Consider the following 24,177-nt stretch of genomic DNA (forward strand, 5'->3'; position numbering starts at 1 on the left):
AAAGCGCGTGAAAGAGGCGAAACCAGGGCGAGGATCTTGGGAGCAGCGTCGGAGCGGCATTGGAGCGGCGCCAACGTGCATGTACTTCATGCCTCATAAATTGTCTTCCATCAGAGCAGAGGGCTTATTGATCGCCAAAAGACAAACATTCCTCCTCGGGTGTTGAGGACGCTGCAGCGCAGGCTTCCAGGAGGATGCGCCCGCTTAGCATGCGGGCCCAGGAAGAGCCTCCGGGGTCTCCTCTCTCCGCCCCGGTCCTAATGGGACTCTGTGGCGAGAGCGTCAGCCATCAGCTCTCCTGCTGGAGGTGGCGTGTCAGGCGGGGGCGGGTCGTGCGGGTTAAACGCTAGCCGGTCGGGCGCATATCTCCCCATCAGCTGGCCCCAGCAGCCTGACGTTGGCAGCCATGAGAGCAGCCTCTCCTCGTCCTCGTCCCCGTCCCTCTAAAACCTCGGGGTTGCTCATGAATCTCAGGCCTCTTCTGGAAGCTGTGATTTCCCAAGAGGCCGTAAATCCAGGCGGGGCTGCGTTGTCCTTCCTGCTGCTGCCCCGCCACACATTTCACACGTGTTCTTGGACGGCCTGGCGAGGGTGGACCGACATGGAAGTGGAGTGGTCCGTATGCTGGAGTCGCCGGATTCGGTCTTCCGGGTTGGCCGTAAATTGCTGCTGGGGCGCCAGGATGAGCCGCCGGGCTGGCAGCTGCACGTATGTTTAATCTCGGCGGGCAACGGCGTGGCACCAGAGAAGGTGAGCCAGCAGCAGGTGGCTGGCTCGCCTCGCCTCTGACTAGTAGCTTTAATTAGCAGCACATTTAGCCCAGGAAAAAAGAAAACTCCGAGTGTTTTATTGAGTTTTCAAAGCTGGAAGACACGTCCTAATGAGCCGCTGAGGAAACAGCAGGAAAGCATTAGCTCTTGTCTGGGATGCTCCGGTTAGCGGCACCTGATTCAATCACGCCATCCTCCCGTTGTTCCCGTTGTTCCTTCCTCCCACGTTGATAGCAAAGACATCCTTCTTCTTCTTCTTCCCTCTGAGAAGATTAGAAGTGTTTGTGAAATGAAAACAAGGAAAAGGGCACAGGTTTGTCTTTTTCCCTCCTCGGTCCCCAGCCGTGCCCCCGAAGGAGGCACCGTAGCGTACATCACCCCACCGTCAGCTGCGTAGGAAGCTAGCGGGGACCTAAGGTCAGGATGTCGGAGGGGCTGGGGGCGCCCGTGGAGATGATTTATGGCGATCCCGTTAATTAGAGCGCTGCGGCGTGTTAACGTTCCTGCCACGCATCCCTGAGTAGACTTATTAGACCGGCACCGGACGAGCTACGCCGCTCACGACATGATTGGATAAGACAGGAAGCTTTCCCACTCACTGCTGCAAAGTAGTACTACGTGGATTCACTACAGAGTACATACTGTAGTAGCACAACTAAGATCTAACGACCGCTTACACAAGGTTTGATTTTACAAGAATAAAGTCCAAATATTCCAAAACACAACAAGGAGGAAGCCAAACTCCTCTACAAAGACAAAGAATCTAGGATAGGCTTGGAATGTGAAATATTCATCATAACATGGAAAAATCAGTGATATGAATATCGAAGTAAGTCCAAATATTAGGGGGAAAAGTCATAATATTATGGGAATAAACGTACAAAGATTGTTTAAGCCAGGGGTGCCCATTACGTCGATGGGGTGCCCATTACGTCAATGGGCATGGTTGGTCGATGGCATGGCATTGAAAACGAGTTGGTGTCTTATTGTATTGTACTTATACTACTTACTGTATACTGGCAGATGAGGCCAACACAGCAAATGCTTTTTTGTGATTGGCTGGAGAGTCAGTTCACCGTTCCTTTTGCAGGGCGGGACTATCTGCGTGCCGTCTTATCGTGGTGGCGCCTCGCTCTGTGGGTGGGTGGGGCTAGCTGACGGAAAGGCCGAGACCGAGAGATTGACCGATGCTGTTGAGTCGGAACGAACGTGAACATGAACGGACTGACTCGACACGGCTGACCGGGTCGATGCAAGGGGGGGATAACAGGCTAACGACCAACTGACCGAAATGAACGGATCTTTTTACTGAATGAACCGGAATGATCCGGTTGACGGAAATGAACGGTTTTGGCCGCCACTATTTTGGAGGACTTAGCGCAAAGTAATGTGTCTTGCAGTTTTAGTGGGTGGTAGATCATTTTCGTGTCCTCTTGGTCAGTCACATGACCAGTCAGGTGGTCGCGATGTGGCCAGCTGCATACGGTGTTCCCGAGACGAACACAAGAGTCCATGACAGCCTGCGGCAGAGAGCGCAGCGGGAGCGAGGGGTGGGGGTGGGGGGATGAGTGTGTAGACAATGATGGCGTTAAACGTGCTCCTGTCAGGACGCGACCAGACGAGGCTTTACTGACTTTTAGAGACACCACTTCATTGGCTCCTCATCATGAGAGCTTCCAGGATGCTGCTAAAAGCACGCTGACATTATTGCTGGGGTGGCGTGGGGGGGCTAAATGACCGACAAGCTCTTAGCGATGCATTACGGCCGCAGGAAGTCAAGTCAGCTTCCATGCGAGGGTGGAGATTTATCAGAAGAAGACGTCGCACTTGGACACGTAACCCTGAAAAGTCTTCCCAAGTCTTCCCTCCGGCCTCCATGAGGTGCAATCGGTGCTGCAGAACGTGGGAACGTGGCCTGGACATATGATTGATGACATATGCATTTCCGTGTGGTGTAGGTTCCACTGTCGGCCAAGGTAGCCAAACGCTGTATGTACTCCAGCCTGAGAAGGAAAGGCTTTCTTAGGGACCAACAAGGAACACCATGGAAGTCCACCAATAGCGATGCTCCGCTGCCTCCCGAGTTGGTCCATGTAACCAACCCGGGTCACGTGTGGAAACTTCACGGAAGATCAACACTCGTTTCCAGCGACTGGGGCGGGAAGACGCATGCTGGCACGCCACGCCGGGAAAAAGGAAGCAGTCATTGTGAGCGACAGGCAGCAAGCACCAACCGACGCTTGAGCGCGCTCAGCAAAGACCCTTTCGGGGAGGGGGGGTGGGGGGGTCAAGAGGGCGAAATCCTGACAGCGCTTCTTAAAGTCGTCAGGCTGCGAAACTCCAAACTAAGAAGAACTTAAGCAAGACAACAAAGGCCCGACACCCGAATAGAAGCTAATGAAAGTGGCGTCTGGGGGGGCGAGGGGAGGGGTGACAGAGTGATGCTAATCAGATGAGACGTTTGATTGGGCGAGAGCTAAAACTGAAACAAGATGACATCATTCCTCCTACTTCCACACTCGTATTGGAGAAATATTCTTTTTCCCTTCCTGTGTTTTTCCACCAATTTGGTGTTTTAGGGTCTAGCATTCCTGGCGCTTCCCCGGGTCACCTGCTAAAATGTCCCAAACAGTTGTCTAGCGTGTGTGATGCTAACAAGCTAACAAGCTAACCTTGAGATGTTTGGAAACGGTCCAACGTGGCGTCCTGACACGGCCGTGCCTCATGTGACTTCCAGTCTGTACGCCATCACACGGTTGCAGACGGAAAGCGGATGATGACAGCTCGCTCAGATGATGACGGCTCGCTCAGATGATGACGGCTCGCTCAGATGATGACGGCTCGCTCGGATGATGACGACTCGCTCGGATGATGACGACTCGCTCGGATGATGACGACTCGCTCGGATGATGACGACTCGCTCGGATGATGACGACTCGCTCGGATGATGACGGCTCGCTCGGATGATGACGGCTCGCTCGGATGATGACGGCTCGCTCGGATGATGACGGCTCGCTCGTATGATGCGGCGGCCAATGAGCTGCTTGCTCTGATCACATGTAATCACATGGCAATCACATGTCTGTCAGCACGATTGGAGGAGGAGCCTCTTTATTGATGGATTCCACCCTGCTGGAGGTCATGGAGGTCACGGTCCAACCATGCCCTAATTGGCTCGTTATGGTGATTGCCACGGGAACGACACACAAAGACGTGTCATGTGACACCAGCTCGGCCGCTTGTTTTAACAAACGGCGGAGAGATTCTGGAGCGGGACGCTAATGTCGCCTCTCAGACGAGGGGCGACTTTCAATTAGCCCGACGAGGCTAATTAATGAGCGAGGAGCCAAGCTGCCTGCTCACCGCCGTGACCGGGTGAGAGAGCGTTCCCTTCACAGATGCCTGATGCCCAAGGTCGCCCTCGTTTGCCAGGTGACCCAACGTTGGGCACGTGGTCCCATCCAGCTGGGGGCAGCAAAGCCCCCCAGGACAGCAATGCCAGGAGTGTATCTTGGACTTGGACTCAATCACTCCATCATCATCATCGGGGGTGCATGAGAAAGTGCAGAACTACAACGTACACAAAGTGCTGAGTCAGCATGAAGAGCGCTGACATCGTACGACGCGTCGAGCGTAACATGTGGGGCTTTCACTCCGACAGAGCGAGTGCCACCCTGAGCATTGCAGGTTGCCTACAGCCACGCCTGTCAGTGCCAATCTTTATTGATGCAGTGCTAGTTCGTCTGTGGGAGACGCAGTGGATCACCCCCCGACCCCCCAGGGTAGAAATCCTATTCTACGATATGCTGTACTTCCAGCTAGTACCACGGAACTTCCTGCTCTATGAGCCTCAAAGCGCCCGTCGGCGGTGACGTACGCCACGTGTGGAGCATCCTGGACCCCCGCTCCGCTCCTTTGCCGTGCGTCTGCACGTCAAGCCGCGTGGGCGTCCGTGGCGCCCTCGTATTGGCGAGCCGACGCTGGCAGATCCTCTTAAGGCTAAAATGTTTGCACTTGACTGAAAGCACGACGCCCACACGTGGCCCAGCCTTTCACGAGTACTCTTACACAACTTCTACTACTGCAGTATCTCCACCAGCTTGCCTCTCTACTACTGCATGTGTGTGCCCACAGGGGAAAGACGGGCAGGAGCTCCAGGTATGAAAGGTGGGGGGGTATCTGAAACGTGGATCAGGGTTATGACAACGTGTCAAATAAAAAGGCTGCACGTGAAGACCTGCAGGATTTGTACGGAAAAGGTAGCAGCTGACCTGCACGCTTCACATTTCCTTCTACTCTCACGTTTGGGTGTCGACCGCTAGTCAGAAACTCCATGAGCCTTTCTTTGTATAAGCTGACAAAATACATATAGCGTATAAATATAGGTAGAGTATACATCCATACATTCTTTTTCTATGCCGCTTATCCTCACTAGGGTGGGGGTGCTGGAGCCTACGAGTACACAGAAAAGCCACGCATGCACGGGGAGAACATGCAAACTCCACACAGAGTGGAGTACAAGCAGAGTAGAGTACAAAAAGAGTATACATTGACCAAGTACATATAGAGTATACGTTACGATGGCGCTGTACTGGAAGACGGATGTTTTTCTTAAAGTACCCCGCTACTGCACTTGCCTGGGTGTCGGCCCGCTGCGTCCATCCTGGGAAGAGCATTCCCAGGATGGAAGGTGAAATCAGGAAAAAAGCTGCAGTTTCCGACAGTAAAGCCAAAAAAGTCCAATGTCGCCCCCTCAGTGAAAACGTGTCCAACGTCAACACCACCCGATGGTGGCGCCGCTATCAACCCCAAAAGTCTACAAGGCCACGCCCCCGGAGGGTGGTGCACACCTCTGTGTAAAAGTAAGCCAGATTGGCGGCCGCCAAAACATGGCCGCCATCAAGCCAAGCGTTTGCTACCTAGCTTATGAGGACACGCACGTCTCACATCCCGACATCTGCATTTGGGGTATGCTAGCACGTCTTCCGAGGCATTCCCACCCTGGGATAGGCTCCAGCTTTAGGTAGAAAACAACACAGGCGGTGCTGAGCAGCAGCCCCGCCCCCCAGGGACGGCCTTGTTTGCTGTTTCAGGAAATGCAAGCGGGGCGACGGGGTCATGAGCGCCTTTGAAGATTATGCTAATGGCGGGGGGGGTGCCAAGATGGGATTGTTTTTCCAATTCATCCGCACGGCTCACATTGGCTACGCCCCCCCCCCCCACTCAACGCTGAGCATTTCCAGCGGCGTGATGAGGATGAAGAAGAGGAGCCAGCGTGGAAGAAGTAAATAAGACAGCTGCAAGCGAGGCAGATGTCGGCCCCCAAAACAATCATTAGACTTTATTCCGCCGCCGCCCCCGCCCCCGCCCCCCGCCTTTCTGTCCACAAAATGACCATTGAGCAGCACGCAACCAAAGGACCAGATGGCGCCAACATCCTGCGGCGGCGGAGGAAGTCATGCAAATCAGAGCTGTGAAGTTGTCGTCTTTGTGGTGATGATTTTACTGTTTACCAAAAACAAATTACTTCCCAAATTGTTCGCCACGGAGCAGTCGGAACGTTCAAAGGAACGTTACCTTCAGGGTCATGCTAGCTAGCAAGGTGCTAAGGCGCCGTGCACAAGTGATGTCCGCACCGCCAGTGGTGGGCGTGGCACAGATCACAAGGGATGCAAAACGTGGGAACCTGGGGGGCGGGGCTCATTCAGCCGCTAATGGCCGCCGAATTACGGGACGACCACTCAGACTGTTCCTGAGGCGTCCTGCCAAGACGTTCTGCTTGATGGCGGCCATGTTTTTCAATCATTCCGGTTGTCACAGCGCCACCTTGTGGTGCAGGTGGCAGCACGGAGCAACACAGCAGGTGGAAGAGTGAGATGACACAAACGTTGTCACTGAGCGCCCATGGCGGTCGTGGCTTGGTAGCCATATTGCTCTTTGATGCCTAATTGGTCTCCATGTCCGTCCTGGTGTCCTACATAGACGTCAGGCAGGCTGAACGCTACTCTACGTAGCATCTGTCACCATGGAACAGCATCTGAGAAGGTTCTCTCGCACCATCTGGCCTTGCCTGCGTCACGGGACCACCTGTGGGCGACTTGGCTGGTGTTGCCAGCACGGCCCAGCCCCCCCCCCAGGCCCCCTTTCACAATAAAACAATCTCCAGAAAGCATGATGTCGGAATAAATACACGTCAATAAGCTCGGCTTCCAAAGGAGTTATTCATATTCTGCTGGTGTCAGCATGCTTGCAAGGTGGGGGGGGGGCATTAGAATATTCTCAAAGGACAGAAAGCCCACATGAATGAATGCTGGCCTTATTTTAGACTCAGACAGGAAGCGAAGGCGCAGTCGACGCTGGCGTCCCATTAGGAGCATCAGCGATTGATGCAGATTCCATGTGATACGATGGGAAGCCGCCGTGGAACTTCTACTGTCACGGATGACATTCCCAGGGGTGCCAACACTGAGGGGATCAATGCGAGCGGTGGGGGGGGTGGCACCACCTGTGCTGCCCGGAGCCCCTCTAAAAGCTCCCACGTCCCCTCTGCGGATGGGGACGCCGCCCCCGGGGGATGCATGCTTTGCAGCGGAGCCGGGGGAAGCGGAGCCGGGGGACCACCAGAAAGCCTCGGCGCTCATCCCACCACTGGGATGAAGGCCTGCTAGCTACCCCGTCTCTTCTTTTTCCGCTGCGCCATCAGATAATTAAGTTCCTGTCGACGGAGCCCGTTAGCAGCGACTCAATGTCACACTGTCCTTGGGACGATCGATCCCGGCGATCGGATACCGGACACCCCGGGGAGGACCCCTGCCTCTGCCATCAGTCACGTGGGCGGCCATGACAAGATGTGTGATTGACTCTTCGCCCGCCACCATTCGTCCTGTTGAAAATACGACAGCACACACGAGCACATCACGCCAAAGATTGAGTGTGCAAGAGCGCAGCGGGTGAGTGTGCAAGAGCGCAGCGGGTGAGTGTGCAAGAGCGCAGCGGGTGAGTGTGCAAGTGCGCAGCGGGTGAGTGTGCAAGTGCGCAGCGGGTGAGTGTGCAAGTGCGCAGCGGGTGAGTGTGTTGTCGGTGAGTGAGCATCAGGCCAATGTTGGACATTCCTAAACCAATCACGGAAGCTTTAGCGCCGTCTCTCTTCCCGCCCGCGCTTGGAAGCTATCGAGCCGCCATCTTCCCGGATCTCATCCTAATCCAATCAAACGCCTCCTGGGGGAAACCGTGCTGTGTCCATTTGCAAAGAAGGAAATATGTGGAAATCAATGCCCCTCCGAACCCCCCCCCCCACTTGCAAAAGTTGCCAAAGCAAATGAGATCTTTTTTGATGCTCCCAGCTGGGAGGGGAAAAGCCAAACCCTCAGTAGGGCGGCCATGTTGTCCTGCTTTTCCCTTTTCCATCCAGGACGTGCAGCTTTGATGGCGCCGCGTGGTGATCGCTGCTGGAGAAACACTCGCATTCATTTGCAGCGCGGAGCTGGGGAATTCCACACTCGGCTCATTAAGGAAAGCTCCCGTTGGAATTCCTCCTAACCAAGATGGCCACCAAATGCGGCTTGTGCCTTTAAAGCTTCAACCAGTAACAGTAGTAACAGCTTCAGTGCCACCTCGGCTTGTATAGAGCAGCTGTTGCCATGGAGACAGTCCTGGAGCAGCCATGGTGGAATGATAGCATCGCAGCTAATGCTAATTTGACAGAGTTGGTCATGCTAATATTGTTAGCATTTCATTCTGATTTGTTAGCTTGCACGACAAAACAAGAGTATTCCCTTGTCGCTAGGCAGAGTTCATAGCGCTCAACTCACATACGCAGGCCCGTCAGGTCAGAGAATTAACCACTGCAATATGAGCAACGTGCACCATGCTCCTGTTGCGTTCCTCAGGAAAGGAAAAGCTCGTATACGTGTTGGGTTCCTTATTTTCTTCCCACCAAAAGGGATCACTAGGAGGACACGTTGTTATAACTCAATGGGGATTTTTTTTTTCTTCAACAGATTTGTCCACAAATAATCGGTTATAAATCAGAAAATAAAGACATTGGTGTAACAACAGTGAAAACATTGAATAATACCGCTGTACATAGCACAATACATGTATTTGCATAAATATACATCAATAAATCACTGTTTTTATTCTAATTGTACAAGTTATAAGTAGGATAAGTGAGAGTTAATCTAGGTTGTCAAGATAAACCCATCAAATATTAGCGGTAAGTATTGTGGTGTACCGTAGTTTTATATAGTAACACCGCACATAGAAATCCCCCAACGATGACAAATAAATGACCACATTACCCAGCATGCAGTGCAAATGGGAACGCAACCAATCAGAAGCTACAACCAGCACCACAAACCGGAAGTATCCTTGTCTCAGTCAACGCGCTACAAAACAACGCTACGTGGATTCTATTAAGCCAACGTCATTAAATATACAAGCCTGCACACGAATGGCGCACATAGGCGCCAGCGGCACCACAAACGGATATAAATGCTAGCTTACCGGTGGCGTCTCCTCCCGACAAGTCGACCTGCCGACTTGTGCTCGCTCCCGCTCATAGCCTGCTCACTCGTTTCCGCCCCGGCGTTGAACCAATCAGCTTTCACATCGGGCAAGGGATCCGCCCACTACCCACCTGCATCCCCCACCGTTAATATCATACATACATATATATATGTACATGAATATTACATACGGGATATATGTATATGAATATTATATATTACTTATGGGAAGCGGTAAACGATGGCGGGCAATGACTGCATCCAGATACTGGTCTTATGAAAAACAGAAGTATGGGATGATATGGATGCATTCAAGGGCTGCGCGTGTTGCTGAAGGTCCAAGTGGGAAGGTGGGAAAAAGACGAACGCTGTTCCGAAGAAAAGACAGGAACTCCGTGGTATTTTATGGATATGGATTTGGATATTGCAAATATGGGCCATTATTGATGGAAAAACAATTTAACAGGTTTTGTACGTTTAATGCAAGCGGTGCTTTGTCCCACTTTGTTTGACGGTCCTCGAACGCCGCATGTCAGCCCTATACTTGAGCGTATGCCGGGAAGCATCAGGCTGAGACGGGAAGACGGCCATCAGCCAGTCCAGGCTGGGACTGGTGGATGGGGGCTCAAACGCTGACATGCATATTTAAGATGTCAAGGCGTGGAAGGTTTGATTCCGCATTTCATTTCCTCTCTGGGTGGAATGGAGAAAGGGTGGATGACGCCTTACATTGTACTTATTAGTAAAGCCTCTATGATGGCCACGTTTTGACCTTGGAACAGATGATTCCGATCTTCCCTACTGTTTGAGAAATTAGGGCAGCGTCCCGTCGTCCCGTCGTCTTCTGCCGACCTGCGACGCCTCATCAATCAGCTGCTGCTCACTGAACAACATTCTTCCAGGAAAAGGCCCGAGGCGCGTCTTGCTGCAGCTATGCTAACGGGAGGAAGGGACATTTCTCCTGCTTTCCACGTGCCGAGCGCCTGTGGATGAGTGGGAATGTAGGGAATCCTGCTGCACACGGAGAGGAGGATATCGGGTCCTCCACCTGATGGGTGCCCACTTCAAGCAGCCTTTCCAATTAGGACGCCAGCACGCACGCCAGAGCGGCGAGGAGGCGACGCGTGACCGCTCGTGATTGAAGCCTCTTTGGCTAGCAGGCGCCATCATCTTGGCCGAGCATCTTTGCTCACAACGATGAACAAACGTAGAGAAGTGTGACCACAGAGGGAGCAGGAAGCAGAAGGGACATTTCAGCCTGAAGAAGAAGGATGTTCTTGGCCGGATTGGAGGAGGCCAACCGGTTCGCATCCAGCAAATCAATGCAAGGCCATGAACGCTTGCTGAAAGACGGCAACGCTTCAATGGCCTCCCGCCTTCATTTACTGGCCTCATCGAGACGCTGCTTCAGCTGGCCTGTTCCTTCAATCTTACGCTCATGCGGCATAGTATGCCCAAAAGTCATGCGGCATATGCCCAAAAGTCATGCGGCATATGCCCAAAAGTCATGCGGCATATGCCCAAAAGTCATGGGACGCGTCTCCACAGTCATCCGTCATCCTTTTTCCATCCGGGTCTAGATTAAACTAGCATGATGTTACAATGGAATGTTAGCATGACGACTAGACTGACCTAGCATGATGTTACAATGAAATGTTAGCGTGACAGCTAGGTTAAACTAGCATGATGTTACAATGGAATGTTAGCGTGACAGCTAGGTTAAACTAGCATGATGTTACAATGGAATGTTAGCGTGACAGCTAGGTTAAACTAGCATGATGTTACAATGGAATGTTAGCGTGACAGCTAGGTTAAACTAGCATGATGTTACAATGGAATGTTAGCGTGACAGCTAGGTTAAACTAGCATGATGTTACAATGAAACGTTAGCGTGATGACTAGGCCAAGCTAGCATGATGTTACAATGGAATGTTAGCATGACAGCTAGGTTAAACTAGCATGATGTTACAATGGAATGTTAGCGTGACAGCTAGGTTAAACTAGCATGATGTTACAATGGAATGTTAGCGTGACAGCTAGGTTAAACTAGCATGATGTTACAATGAAACGTTAGCGTGATGACTAGGCCAAGCTAGCATGATGTTACAATGGAATGTTAGCGTGACAGCTAGGTTAAACTAGCATGATGTTACAATGGAATGTTAGCGTGACAGCTAGGTTAAACTAGCATGATGTTACAATGGAATGTTAGCGTGACAGCTAGGTTAAACTAGCATGATGTTACAATGGAATGTTAGCGTGACGACTAAGTGAAGCAGGATTGGGTAAACATCACGCCTTTGCTCCCTTGCTATTTGTAATTGACCCAGCCCCCCCCCCCCAGCTAAATGACAGGTAGTCAATGACCCCTCCTTGCAAAGCTGGCTCTCCTACTGAGTCAGCAACAAAGTCGTTTCCCAACTTAGAAGAAGACAAAGAAGTTCCCTGCGGGTCTGCTGGTGGAACACAGAGTGAGGAGGAGGTGGCTGAGGCTAAGGCCAAGGAGGAGAGGAAGGTGCCATGGACACCATGCACGCCAGGGACGCCATGGATGCCATGGATGCATGGACGCCATGGACGCCATGGATGCATGGACGCCATGGATGCATGGACGCCATGGACGCCATGGGTGCCAGGATGCCATGGATGCATGGACTTAGCATTAGCATGACAGCATGCAGGAGCATTCCACACTCAACTGCAGCAGACGGCAGCGGATGAAGACCAAAGAAAGAGGGGTGGATGGAGGTGGGGGGGGGGGGGCAACAAGCAGAAGAGACGACGTGAGCAGACTACCTGACACACTCAGCCTGATCGCAAAATGGCTTCCCTGATTCCAATCAACAGGGGAGGAAGATGCAGGGAAGTCAGTCTTTGGATTCTTCTAGTCGTACCCTCTAGTCAGTCTTTGGATTCTTCTAGTCGTACCCTCTAGTCAGTCTTTGGATTCTTCTAGTCGTACCCTCTAGTCAGTCTTTGGATTCTTCTAGTCGTACCCTCTAGTCAGTCTTTGGATTCTTCTAGTCGTACCCTCTAGTCAGTCTTTGGATTCTTCTAGTCGTACCCTCTAGTCAGTCTTTGGATTCTTCTAGTCGTACCCTCTAGTCAGTCTTTGGATTCTTCTAGTCGTACCCTCTAGTCAGTCTTTGGATTCTTCTAGTCGTACCCTCTAGTCAGTCTTTGGATTCTTCTAGTCGTACCCTCTAGTCAGTCTTTGGATTCTTCTAGTCGTACCCTCTAGTCAGTCTTTGGATTCTTCTAGTCGTACCCTCTAGTCAGTCTTTGGATTCTTCTAGTCGTACCCTCTAGTCAGTCTTTGGATTCTTCTAGTCGTACCCTCTAGTCAGTCTTTGGATTCTTCTAGTCGTACCCTCTAGTCAGTCTTTGGATTCTTCTAGTCGTACCCTCTAGTCAGTCTTTGGATTCTTCTAGTCGTACCCTCTAGTCAGTCTTTGGATTCTTCTAGTCGTACCCTCTAGTCAGTCTTTGGATTCTTCTAGTCGTACCCTCTAGTCAGTCTTTGGATTCTTCTAGTCGTACCCTCTAGTCAGTCTTTGGATTCTTCTAGTCGTACCCTCTAGTCAGTCTTTGGATTCTTCTAGTCGTACCCTCTAGTCAGTCTTTGGATTCTTCTAGTCGTACCCTCTAGTCAGTCTTTGGATTCTTCTAGTCGTACCCTCTAGTCAGTCTTTGGATTCTTCTAGTCGTACCCTCTAGTCAGTCTTTGGATTCTTCTAGTCGTACCCTCTAGTCAGTCTTTGGATTCTTCTAGTCGTACCCTCTAGTCAGTCTTTGGATTCTTCTAGTCGTACCCTCTAGTCAGTCTTTGGATTCTTCTAGTCGTACCCTCTAGTCAGTCTTTGGATTCTTCTAGTCGTACCCTCTAGTCAGTCTTTGGATTCTTCTAGTCGTACCCTCTAGTCAGTCTTTGGATTCTTCTAGTCGTACCCTCTAGTCAGTCTTTGGATCCTGCTCCGTCACTCACGCTGACTACAAAAGATGAACTCTGAACTTGAACAATATGATAGTGAAGGAAACGGCAGTGAAAGAAGGGATTACCTCCATTGCTTCAGTGGAGTGTATCATTGTGTGTGTGTGTGTGTGTGTGTGTGTGTACACAGGCAGGCGTGTGAGTGTAAATTAGCGGCGGTGATAAAGACGGCGGCACGGCGGCGGGGAGGAGAGATGGTGCTGATTATCCAGCCTGATGACGGCACTGTTGGAGCTTTTCATCATGGAGGAGGAGGCGAACGGCAAAGCTGACGACAACACTCGAAAAGAAGGAAGTCCCCACATGCCCCCCACAACTGTCATGTTATGATATTATTAGGATATTATTATGATATATCATTATGATATCATTATGATATTATTATGATATTATTATGATATCATTATGACCACTGACCAATGGCAACAGAGTGGGCGTGGTCGGGGAGGAGGCCGCGGATGGGTTTCAGCGAAATGGAGAAGAAAGCTAGATGAACGCAACCGCTGTGGTTGAAAGCACCAAATGAAAGGGCCGCTTGATGAACGTGATCATATTGATCATATTGATCATATTGATCATATTGATCATATTGATCATATTGATCATATTGATCATATTGATCATATTGATCATATTGATCATATTGATCATATTGATCATATTGTTCAAGCTTTCAGGTATATTAAACATACGTTGATAAATAAAAGCAAAGTGATGGATCCCCTACGCAAAGCTTCCACGCTGCGCCGCTAGTGACGCTAACAGCGACGCTTCAGCTTTGCTAGCGCCGTTTCTTTTATGGATGTGTTTCCAAAGTAAGCTCCATAAATACTGCTTTTATAGTACTTGTACTACACATGGATGGTGCAGGCGCTCCGAGCGGGTAATGTACGGCCGGGTCATCCGTCAACACGCCGTAATTAACCGGACGGCCCCCGAACGGCGCCTCCAGGACACCGTTAACCCCCCGCATCGCCTAACAAGGCGGTGCAAACGCCCAGCGAATATATCGACAAACACGCGTCGGCGACGGGGAGAAAATCCATTTCATGAATATTGGATCTGATTAGGACGCTTCGCTTTTAATGAGCCAAAGTCCGCACGCGTCAAGCTTTTATGGTATATATGCTGTATGGTTATGGTATATATGCTGTATGGTATGGTTATGGTATATAGTATGGTATGGTTATGGTATATAGTATGGTATGGTTATGGTATATAGTATGGTATGGTTATGGTATATATGCTGCATGTTTATGGTATATGTGCCGTATGGTTATGGTATATATGCTGTATGGTTATGGTATATATGCTGCATGGTTATGGTATATAGTATGGTATTGTTATGGTATATAGTATGGTATGGTTATGGTATATATGCTGTATGGTTATGGTATATATGCTGTATGGTTATGGTATATAGTATGGTATTGTTATGGTATATAGTATGGTATGGTTATGGTATATATGCTGTATGGTTATGGTATATATGCTGTATGGTTATGGTATATAGTATGGTATGGTTATGGTATATATGCTGTATGGTTATGGTATATATGCTGCATGGTTATGGTATATATGCTGTATGGTTATGGTATATGTGCCGTATGGTGACGTACGGTGTAAGGTTAGCGTTGATGAACAGGAGAGCGTGTGAAGGGAAGCCACGTATAGAAGACATAGAATGAGCGTATGTGAAGAACAGGAAGGAAATGGTCCAGATGTCGTATTCCAGGGTGTGTGGTGTCGGCAGGTGGGAAGGTCAAAAAGGAGACGCCAACTGCGAGCGGAAGAACGGAAAGAGCGAATCGGCTGAGGAGGAAAGAGCCAACGGTTGTGGGGACGGCGTGGGGCGTGGCAACACAAGATGAAGATGGCGGAGACAAACGTGCGCCATATGGCAGGCGGCGCACGTCCGTGCCGGCTTGTTTTATTTATTAGCCGTGTTTTCACGTTCATTTCATGCCTTCCTGCCTTCCTGCCTTCCTGCCTTCCCCCCTTCCTCCCTTCCTCCCTTCCTCCCTTCCTCCCTTCCTCCCTTCCTGCCGTCCTCCACCTGCTCCTCCGCCACATCATCAATCCTCTGCAGGAATCAATGCAGGTGATTAACAAGCCATTAACTCCATCTTGGACTTTTTCACTACTTTCTATACTTTCCTTTGTTGGCACACTGGCTCTCTTTTCATCCCAGATCATCCCTAATCCCTCACACCCTGGGACAGTATTCCCAAGCACACGGACTCCTACCTGCCACTCACCCACTCACCCACTCACCCACTCACCTGTTGATTCATTCAGTCATTCACTTTCACTCACTCACTCAGTTATTCATTCACTCACTCATTCTTTCATTCTTTCATTCATCAGTTCACTCATTCATTCATCAGTTCACTCATTCACTCATTCATCCATGATTTATGGAGTAACGCGGTGACAAAGTGGAAGTGCAGTAAAGGAGGTCCTTAGCGGCAAGAAGACCATGGCTGATGAGTAGAATCTGATAAGATGAATGAATGATGAATGAATGATGAAAGCCTTTGGATCCTCATCCTCATCCTCATCCTTTCATGCAGAATCCATCATTCATCTTCATCTACCACTCATTAGCATCCATTGTTGCCATTTCGAGAAATATTATCACAGGAATAACTCAGCTAGCAAAGTCAAAGGATGACTTTTCTTTGGTAATATGAGCTATATTACAGTACTTTTACTTTAGACGTACTTTATTCCTACAATGACTACAGTATTACAGTTGTACCTTGTGGTATTACCAGCATATTGTTACTAGCATCACATGATAGCGGCCAATACAATGACCGCCGTGTATTATTGGTACTAGCATCACATGATAGCAACCAATATAACGACTGCCGTGATATATTGTTACTAGCATCACACGATAGCAACCAATACAATACAATACAATGACCGCCGTGACATATTGGTACTAGCATCACATGATAGCGGCCAATATAACGACCGCCGTGATATATTGGTACTAGCATCACACGATAGCAACCAATACAATGACCGCCGTGTATTATTGGTACTAGCATCACACGATAGCAACCAATACAATGACCGCCGTGTATTATTGGTACTAGCATCACACGATAGCAACCAATACAATACAATACAATGACCGCCGTGTATTATTGGTACTAGCATCACACGATAGCGGCCAATATAACGACTGCCGTGTATTATTGGTACTAGCATCACACGATAGCGGCCAATATAACGACTGCCGTGTATTATTGGTACTAGCATCACACGATAGCGGCCAATACAATGATTTTGAATCCTCCGTTGGCCCCAAATTGGACTGGCGGTTTTCCAAGTCAACTTTGGTGTTTTTTGCATCAGAAGTCAACGGCTGTTGTGGTCGTTTGGGGCAGCAGATCTTAATGGAAGCCCAGAGTCAATAAAGCTTGATTGTGATGGATTGAGCGGGGGATGAGCGGCGTCAGGCTGATGAAGAAAACACCTGCATTGTCTGCCCGCATTTGTCATGTCTGATTGAGCCGCCTCCCCCTGGAATACACATCAATTGTGATTAGCGCCGTCCGAGCTCACGCCGCAAACAAAAGTGGCTGTCGGCGTGATGGAGCAGATACAAACGCCGCTCGGGCGCCCCCTCGGCACATTCATCACACCTTATCTGGTGTAAATCCTTCTTCAAGTCGCTAACGTCAATGCAGCAAGGTGTGAGTTATTCATTCAATATTGGTGGAGAACACCGCCAGCGTCTTCTGGGAACGTTCTCTCCTTCCGCGGCAACTGAAGCGAGCAGGCGTTGTCGCTTCCTTCTCTATGACTGGATAGGACAGCCCTCTGAAAGGACATCACGCTCCAGAGTGAATTCCGAAGGCTTCCTGACACTCCGCCGTCACCCAGACAGCGTGCGTCCCTCAGAGCAACTGGCCGGGAAAAAGCCTACAGCATCAGGATACGCCCATCAGGGTCTTTATGCCACCAGCCATCCATGTCCGTCATTCGCTCGTCTCCAAAACACCAGTGAAATCCACCCGTACCGATCCATGGATCAATGAAACATATCCATGGTGGGGGGGGGGGCGTATGGGGGGAAACATTAGGACAATTCCACGGTCCGCTGATCACCTCTGAGCCCAAAAGAGGATGAGATGCCTTCTTGAAAGGAAAGGTACATTGGAACGTGCTAATATGCTACCGCTACTAGCATCAATGATGCTACCGGTATTGGAATACGTAACTGCCTTCTTGAAAGGAAAGGTACATTGGAACGTGCTAACATGCTACCGCTACTAGCATCAATGATGCTACCGGTATTGGAATACGTAACTGCCTTCTTGAAAGGAAAGGTACATTGGAGCGTGCTAACATGCTACCGCTACTAGCATCAATGATGCTAACGGTATATAACGGTAAGTAACTGCTATCAATGTTATTGTGCGGACGTCAACAACGCTACTTTTGTGGGGCTAATGTCAACAGTATGAAACTGTACTGGGGCTAGCGCTACGGGGCTAGCATGCTACTGCTAATAATGATGGTAAATGAAAAAGTAAAAAGGTTATGTTACCATTCATGGGGCAGATGTCGCTACTGAAAAGCTTTTGGTCCAAATCAGCTTTGCCTTTTAATGGCGTCGTACGTAGAAGGCTTTCTCCTGGAGGTGACTACGGTAAGAATCTTAAGCGCGTGTAATGGCCGTCAGCGGCGCCAAGGACGATAAAGAGTGTTTGTGTCGGCCTGCTGGTGCGTATTGACGGGTCAGCAAAATGAGGCTGTGTTGCAGCACGGCTGCCCAACATTAAGCAGCTGATTGGCCTTTTCTGACCCCTTCATTATTTCTTCATGGAAATGGAGGTCCGCTACGTGCGTTGAGGTTACAGATGCTAACCCCGACCTTAGCCATATGGTGCCACATGATCTTCTTGTTTGATCTCCTTGCACAGTGATGCCTTATTTCTATTTCTCGTGTTGACGCCGTAGCATCCACCGGCACCATTCTTGTGGAGGCCACTTCCACTCGGAGTGAATAACACGCTCTGCAAGGATGCTTGAAAAGACGGCGGCAACGGCGTGGAGCCGACTCGTCACTTAGAACAAAAGCCCAAAGGCCTTCATGTTTGCTAGCGCTCCAACGTAAACAAGTCAAGAGAAACAAAAGGTGTGACGGAAGAGCTTTCACCTTCTTCTTCAGGTGTCTCCATTATGCACTGAACTTCATGAAGGGGAGAGGCGGGGTCATTCGGTCATTCAATGGAAATGGAGGTGATGAAATCAGTCCAATAAAGACAGAAGTAATCAACAATGATTATTTCAATGAGTCCATCAACCATTTCCATTGATCCAGATTTGATGTATTGATTTTAGCGTCCATCACTCCTCACGTGACCTCACGTGACCTCACGTGACCTCACGTGACCTCACGTGACCTCACTTGTCATGGCTAAACGCCAACCCCCACAGCCTGCTACCATGTGACCCCATCACCCGCCCGGCAGCTCGTGTCCCTTTGCTATGTTTTACTCCCACCCAGCTCTCCTTCTTCTTCCTTCCAAGCTCTGCTGATGAAATATTTATTGATCTGTTTTCCTCACTTTTACTGACCCCCCCCCCCCCCCCGCCCCCCTCCCCCACCCAGGTTCAGGCACGCAACATGAAGTCATTACTTCAGTATGTGTTACCCGTGTAAACAACATGCTGGCCGGTGGAAGCCAAACACCAGAACCACGACCAGAACCCTGGGCCATGGAGCTCCCGGTTTGACGCCAGGGATCCCACGTGGGCCCTGAAAGGCCGGGGTGCTGCTCTTTCTTGGAGCACTCCACCCATTAGGGTGGTCGTCTTGGCAACAAGGCCCGCAAGGCCTTTCCAGCTTTGCTACATCGGCGCCACATCCAAACATCCATCCATCCATCCATCCATCCATCCATCCATATTCTACCGCTTATCCTAGGTCGGGTCACGGGGGCGGCAGCCCAAGCAGGGAGACCCAGACTTCCCTCTTCATGGCCACTTTGACCAGCTCCATCCATCCACCTATCTATCCAACCATCCATCCACCCATCCAGGAAAGGGAGGAGAGTGGGACCCCCATCCCTGGCGACCCCCCACCAATGCTAGCTCGCCCCTCTCTCTTTAGCAAGAAGAAGAAGAAGAAGATGATCACACGGGTCACGCTCTTCATTCCATTCACACTCAGCTTCACTTCATGCTGCATGGAATGGCACCATCAATGCTAGCATAGCACCTTTATTCATCACGCATACTATCATACTATGAATAGTACCTTTATTCATCACGCATACTATCATACTATGAATAGTACCTTTATTCATCACATGTACTATGATACTATGAATAGCGCCTTTATTCATCACATGTACTATGATACTATGAATAGTACCTTTATTCATCATGTACTATGATACTATGAATAGTACATTTATTCATCATGTACTATGATACTATGAATAGTACCTTTATTCATCACATGTACTATGATACTATGAATAGCACCTTTATTCATCACATGTACTATGATACTATGAATAGCACCTTTATTCATCACGCATACTATCATACTATGAATAGTACCTTTATTCATCACATGTACTATGATACTATGAATAGCACCTTTATTCATCACATGTACTATAGTACTATGAATAGTACCTTTATTCATCACATGTACTATAATACTATGAATAGTACCTTTATTCATCACGCATACTATCATACTATGAATAGTACATTTATTCATCACGTACTATGATACTATGAATAGTACATTTATTCATCATGTACTATGATACTATGAATAGTACCTTTATTCATCACATGTACTATGAATAAGATCATAAGAGGAATAAATATGAATAAAAACAACTCCTTAACAAAAGCCTAGTACAATAAAAATCACAAACAAACAAACAAAAGTGTAAAAAAGGGCAATAAATAAAAAATGACTTAAGTGTAATAAAATGAAATAAAAGTGTCCATAATAAAACAAAAAGACGAACAAGAAAGGGTGAAAAATAAATACAACTTCAATAAAAAGTGTCAAAAAATCCATGAAAAAGACGAGTAGAAATAAAAATAAAGACGTAAGCGTGGGAGATGACATCATGGCCATGGTTGAGAGCCCCTGCTCGAGAGTAGTCCGTGTACAGCTTGTATGGCGTATACGGTAGATGTCGTATCCACACATCATGAGTCAATGATGAAGGAAGAAAGAAAGAAGACAGAAACCGAGTCATTCATCATTCTGATGCCTTTTGTGGCTATGAGGGTATGAGGCTATGAAGGCATGAGGGTATGAGGCTATGAAGGCATGAGGGTATGAGGGTATGAGGTTATGGTATGGGGGTATGAAGGTATGATGGTATGATGGTATGATGGTATGATGGTATGAGGCTATGAGGGTATGAGGCTATGGTATGAGGGTATGAAGGTATGAGGCTATGGTATGGGGGTATGAAGGTATGATGGTATGATGGTATGATGGTATGATGGTATGAGGCTATGAGGGTATGAGGCTATGGTATGAGGGTATGAAGGTATGAGGCTATGGTATGGGGGTATGAAGGTATGATGGTATGATGGTATGATGGTATGATGGTATGAGGCTATGAGGCTATGAGGCTATGGTATGAGGGTATGAAGGTATGAGGCTATGGTATGGGGGTATGAAGGTATGAAGGTATGAAGGTATGAGGCTATGAAGGTATGAGGCTATGAAGGTATGAGAGTATGAGGTTATGAGGGCATGAGGGCATGAGATTGTATTGGCTATGTGAGGGTAGGATTTGGACATTTTTGGCAAGGCTGGATGAGGAAAAGCTTCGCGGAGCTGGAAGATGGAATACGAGGAATACGAGGGTGAGTGGGTGCCACACAGCTTCATGTATTCATCAAGCAGTGACCAGTGGCGGCATACTTCATGCTTGCTGTGATAAAAAGCGGGGGCGGGGGCGTGGGGGGGGGCAAGAGGAGCAGAGAGAGCTGAGATGCAATCTTTGCGTTCCCACTAAGCGTATTGTGTTTGCGTGCATCCTGCAGAGCCATCCGTCTGCTCGCCGCCACCAAGCGTGACCGCCGGCCGGCCCCTCGTGTTCCATGGAGGCGGGGAGGTTGGGGGGGGGGGGGGCAACCACTGCTGGTTGTTAACCTCGCATCTTATTGCACTGACACATCAATTACTGTTATTAAGGGTGGGGGTAATTTATTTATACAGTGATTTCCCACAGGATGGAGGCGGGACTAATTGTGGCAGGTGTGTGTGTGTTTTTGCATTGCCTGGATGGGGGGGGCGGGACGCGTGAGCTTAATCACGGTGCAATGCCGAGTATGTCTTGCACAACTCAGACATACGGGACGTCCCACAGCATGCTTTGAGAAAGCTTCCATGGATTCCTTCTCACAAACTTTCACTTTCACTCTTTAAGGTTGCTGGCTAAATCGCCCGGACATGTCAAGTAGCACCCTTGACGATTTGCTTGTGAATGTCAATCGGTACGTTATACCGACACCTGCTGGACTCCAGAGGAAGTCCTGAAACCACAACACGCTAGCTTGTGCTTCCCGTCTGGGAATCCATTCCATCATTCCTGACTGATGGAAGCAGCACTCCGGCCTGGAAACTTCCCAGTTTCCGTGTAAAAAAGCAGGCTTCGCTACACATCTTAAAATGTAGCCTGGAGTGCTGACAGCTTTCTGTCAGAATACGCAAACGTTTGGTTCCTTTTCTTTGACTGAAAAATACCATCATTTGCCACAATGCAAAAACACAAGTAGTTTTTCTTCTAGTTTACTACGTGTGTAGTGTGTGTAGTGTAGCGTGTGTAGGTTCCAGCACTACTGGGGTCGCACATGCTTACTTCTAAATGTTCAAATGGAAAGGGGTGTCCAAAGTGTGGCCTGCGGCCTGTGGCCTGCGGCCTGCGGCTTGCAGCGCTTCCTAAGAATCCAATCTAACAAGGCAAGTGAAGGCAAACCACAGCAGGAATTTCACACACATAAAGTCAAAATATTGAGGAAAAACATGTAATTTTACTCATTCAAATTCATTCCAAAATTCCATTTTAGTCATGAGAAGAAAAATTGAAATCAATTTCTAATATTTGGAAAATTTGCTTCCATTCATTCATTCATTTTCTATCGCTTATCCTTACAAGGGTCATGGGGGTGCTGGAGCCTATCCCGGCTGTCTTGGGGGAGAGGCGGGGTCCACCCTGGACTGGTGGCCAGCCAATCCCAGGGCACATATAGACAAACAACCATTCACACTCACATTCATACCTATGGACAATTTGGAGTGGCCAATTAACCTAGCATGTTTTTGGAATGGGGGGATAACCACGCATGCAACCACTTGTCCACCGTGCAGCCCTATTATTATTATTATTAGCATAAGCATGCCCCCCTCACCAAAGTGGCCAATTCCATTTCCTGTCAACATGACCTCAGTGTGACCACGATCTGAGGGCACGTGCACGCAATCAATCCCCCCCACAGGACACCTTGCATGAGCGGTGCGCGTCTCTGAGTGAATCATGCACACGCCCTCTGCGCGTGCACGCAGCTCTCATCCAGCCTATCCACCTTGGACGCCTGTCGACATGACCTTTGACCCCTCCGGCGACCTTCTTGTTGCTGTCACAACTCTGCATGATACGCACCCGCACGTCTCACACACGCACGCACCACACACCCCCCCTCCCTTTCCCGCCAGCAAGCAGCGAGGATGTGCGTCGTGCGCGCAGGATGGCGGGTCATTCGTGTCACGTACACCCCCCCGCCCCCCCGCCAGTCTATTATTTTGGCCCCGAGTAAACATCTTAACATGCGCCCCTCGTTGCACTCTTTGCGTGCAGGATGTGCGCGCGCAGCAGGGCTTTGTATGCACGAGGGTGCAGGTGGAAAAGGTGCACGAGCGGCCCGATCATCAACATTCCTGTCGTCTTACCTTCACACAACACAAGCAGCACCAAGCCGGCCAGGGGGGTCCACGGGAGGGGGCAGCCCATGATGATGATGATGATGATGACGATGACGATGGACTTGTCCGATTCTTCTTGGAAATATTCCCGTAGCGCCCGACGATTGTTCTCCTACACGCGACCGGAGCCGAACATCAGCCTGGTCCACTTGTCGCCTTCTCCGACGCAGAGAGAGTCCAAGCGATGTTTGCGTCGGCCGCCGATCGCCAGCAAAGATAAAAACAAATATTCCACAGTCCGAGTCTGGTCGCTCCGGTCAGGCTGAAGGTTCTTGCACAAACAACAAGCATCCAAACTTGACATGGACGGATTTTTGCGGGTCCCGCTTCGTCCGCGTGTGTGTGTGTGCGTGTGTGGGTGCGTGTGTGCGAGTGTGTGCGTGTGTTGGTATGCAGCGCGCCTCGTCGCCCCTCAGCCCGCAGCACAGCACGCCGAGCGCGCACAAGGAGCCCCGGCGTGAGTGACAGGGAGCCCGCCCCAATCGGCGTGGGCGCAGCGAGTGAGGGGGCGGGGCTTGTGATCGCAGGGGCCGGTCGACGAGGTTGTCGTTGGCCAATCGGGGGAGCGCGCGATGAGAGCCTGTGTGCGTGCGTGTGCGTGTTAATGCTGTGTGATTTATTGCCACGACTGTGCCGCTGCAGTACTCGGAGACAACAGACCACGGGTGGGGGGAGTGGGGGGGGCGTCATGCATCAGGACTGAGGGGGCAAGGAGGTCAGCTTAGCCCAGGTGGACTCAGGTGTGCAACCAGAAGAGGAACTAAAAGCTCTTATTATTTCTTGAAATATAGTAACTTCATAGTTTTACCTCACAAATGAGTAATCAGTAAGTGGTCAAGTATGCGTACGCCATCAAAGATCCTCTATATGCCAGGAGTACTGGGGATGCGTCCAAATGGGAATCATACGTGGGGT

General features: G+C 49.7%; 1 protein-coding gene across 3 annotated transcripts in view; it reads right to left on the reverse strand.

Moving 5' to 3' along the window:
* The window catches only part of iglon5 (IgLON family member 5), a 68,575-nt gene extending 44,607 nt beyond the window's left edge, over positions 1 to 23,968 (reverse strand). Inside the window, exon 1 of one of the 3 annotated variants that reach the window (XM_078797962.1) lies at positions 23,230 to 23,959. In XM_078797962.1, coding sequence (XP_078654088.1) covers positions 23,230 to 23,290 — 61 coding nt within the window. In that variant the 5' untranslated portion in view covers positions 23,291 to 23,959. Of the gene's footprint in view, positions 1 to 23,229 lie in introns of all 3 variants that reach the window. The other 2 variants (XM_078797961.1, XM_058083618.2) reach the window with 2 other exon arrangements.
* Positions 23,969 to 24,177: the final 209 nt, after the last annotated feature.

The sequence above is a fragment of the Doryrhamphus excisus genome, linkage group LG17 (assembly GCF_037039965.1).
Source record: "Doryrhamphus excisus strain RoL-2023G ecotype Guam linkage group LG17, RoL_Dexc_Guam_v1.1, whole genome shotgun sequence".
In the NCBI taxonomy this organism is placed as follows: domain Eukaryota; kingdom Metazoa; phylum Chordata; class Actinopteri; order Syngnathiformes; family Syngnathidae; genus Doryrhamphus; species Doryrhamphus excisus.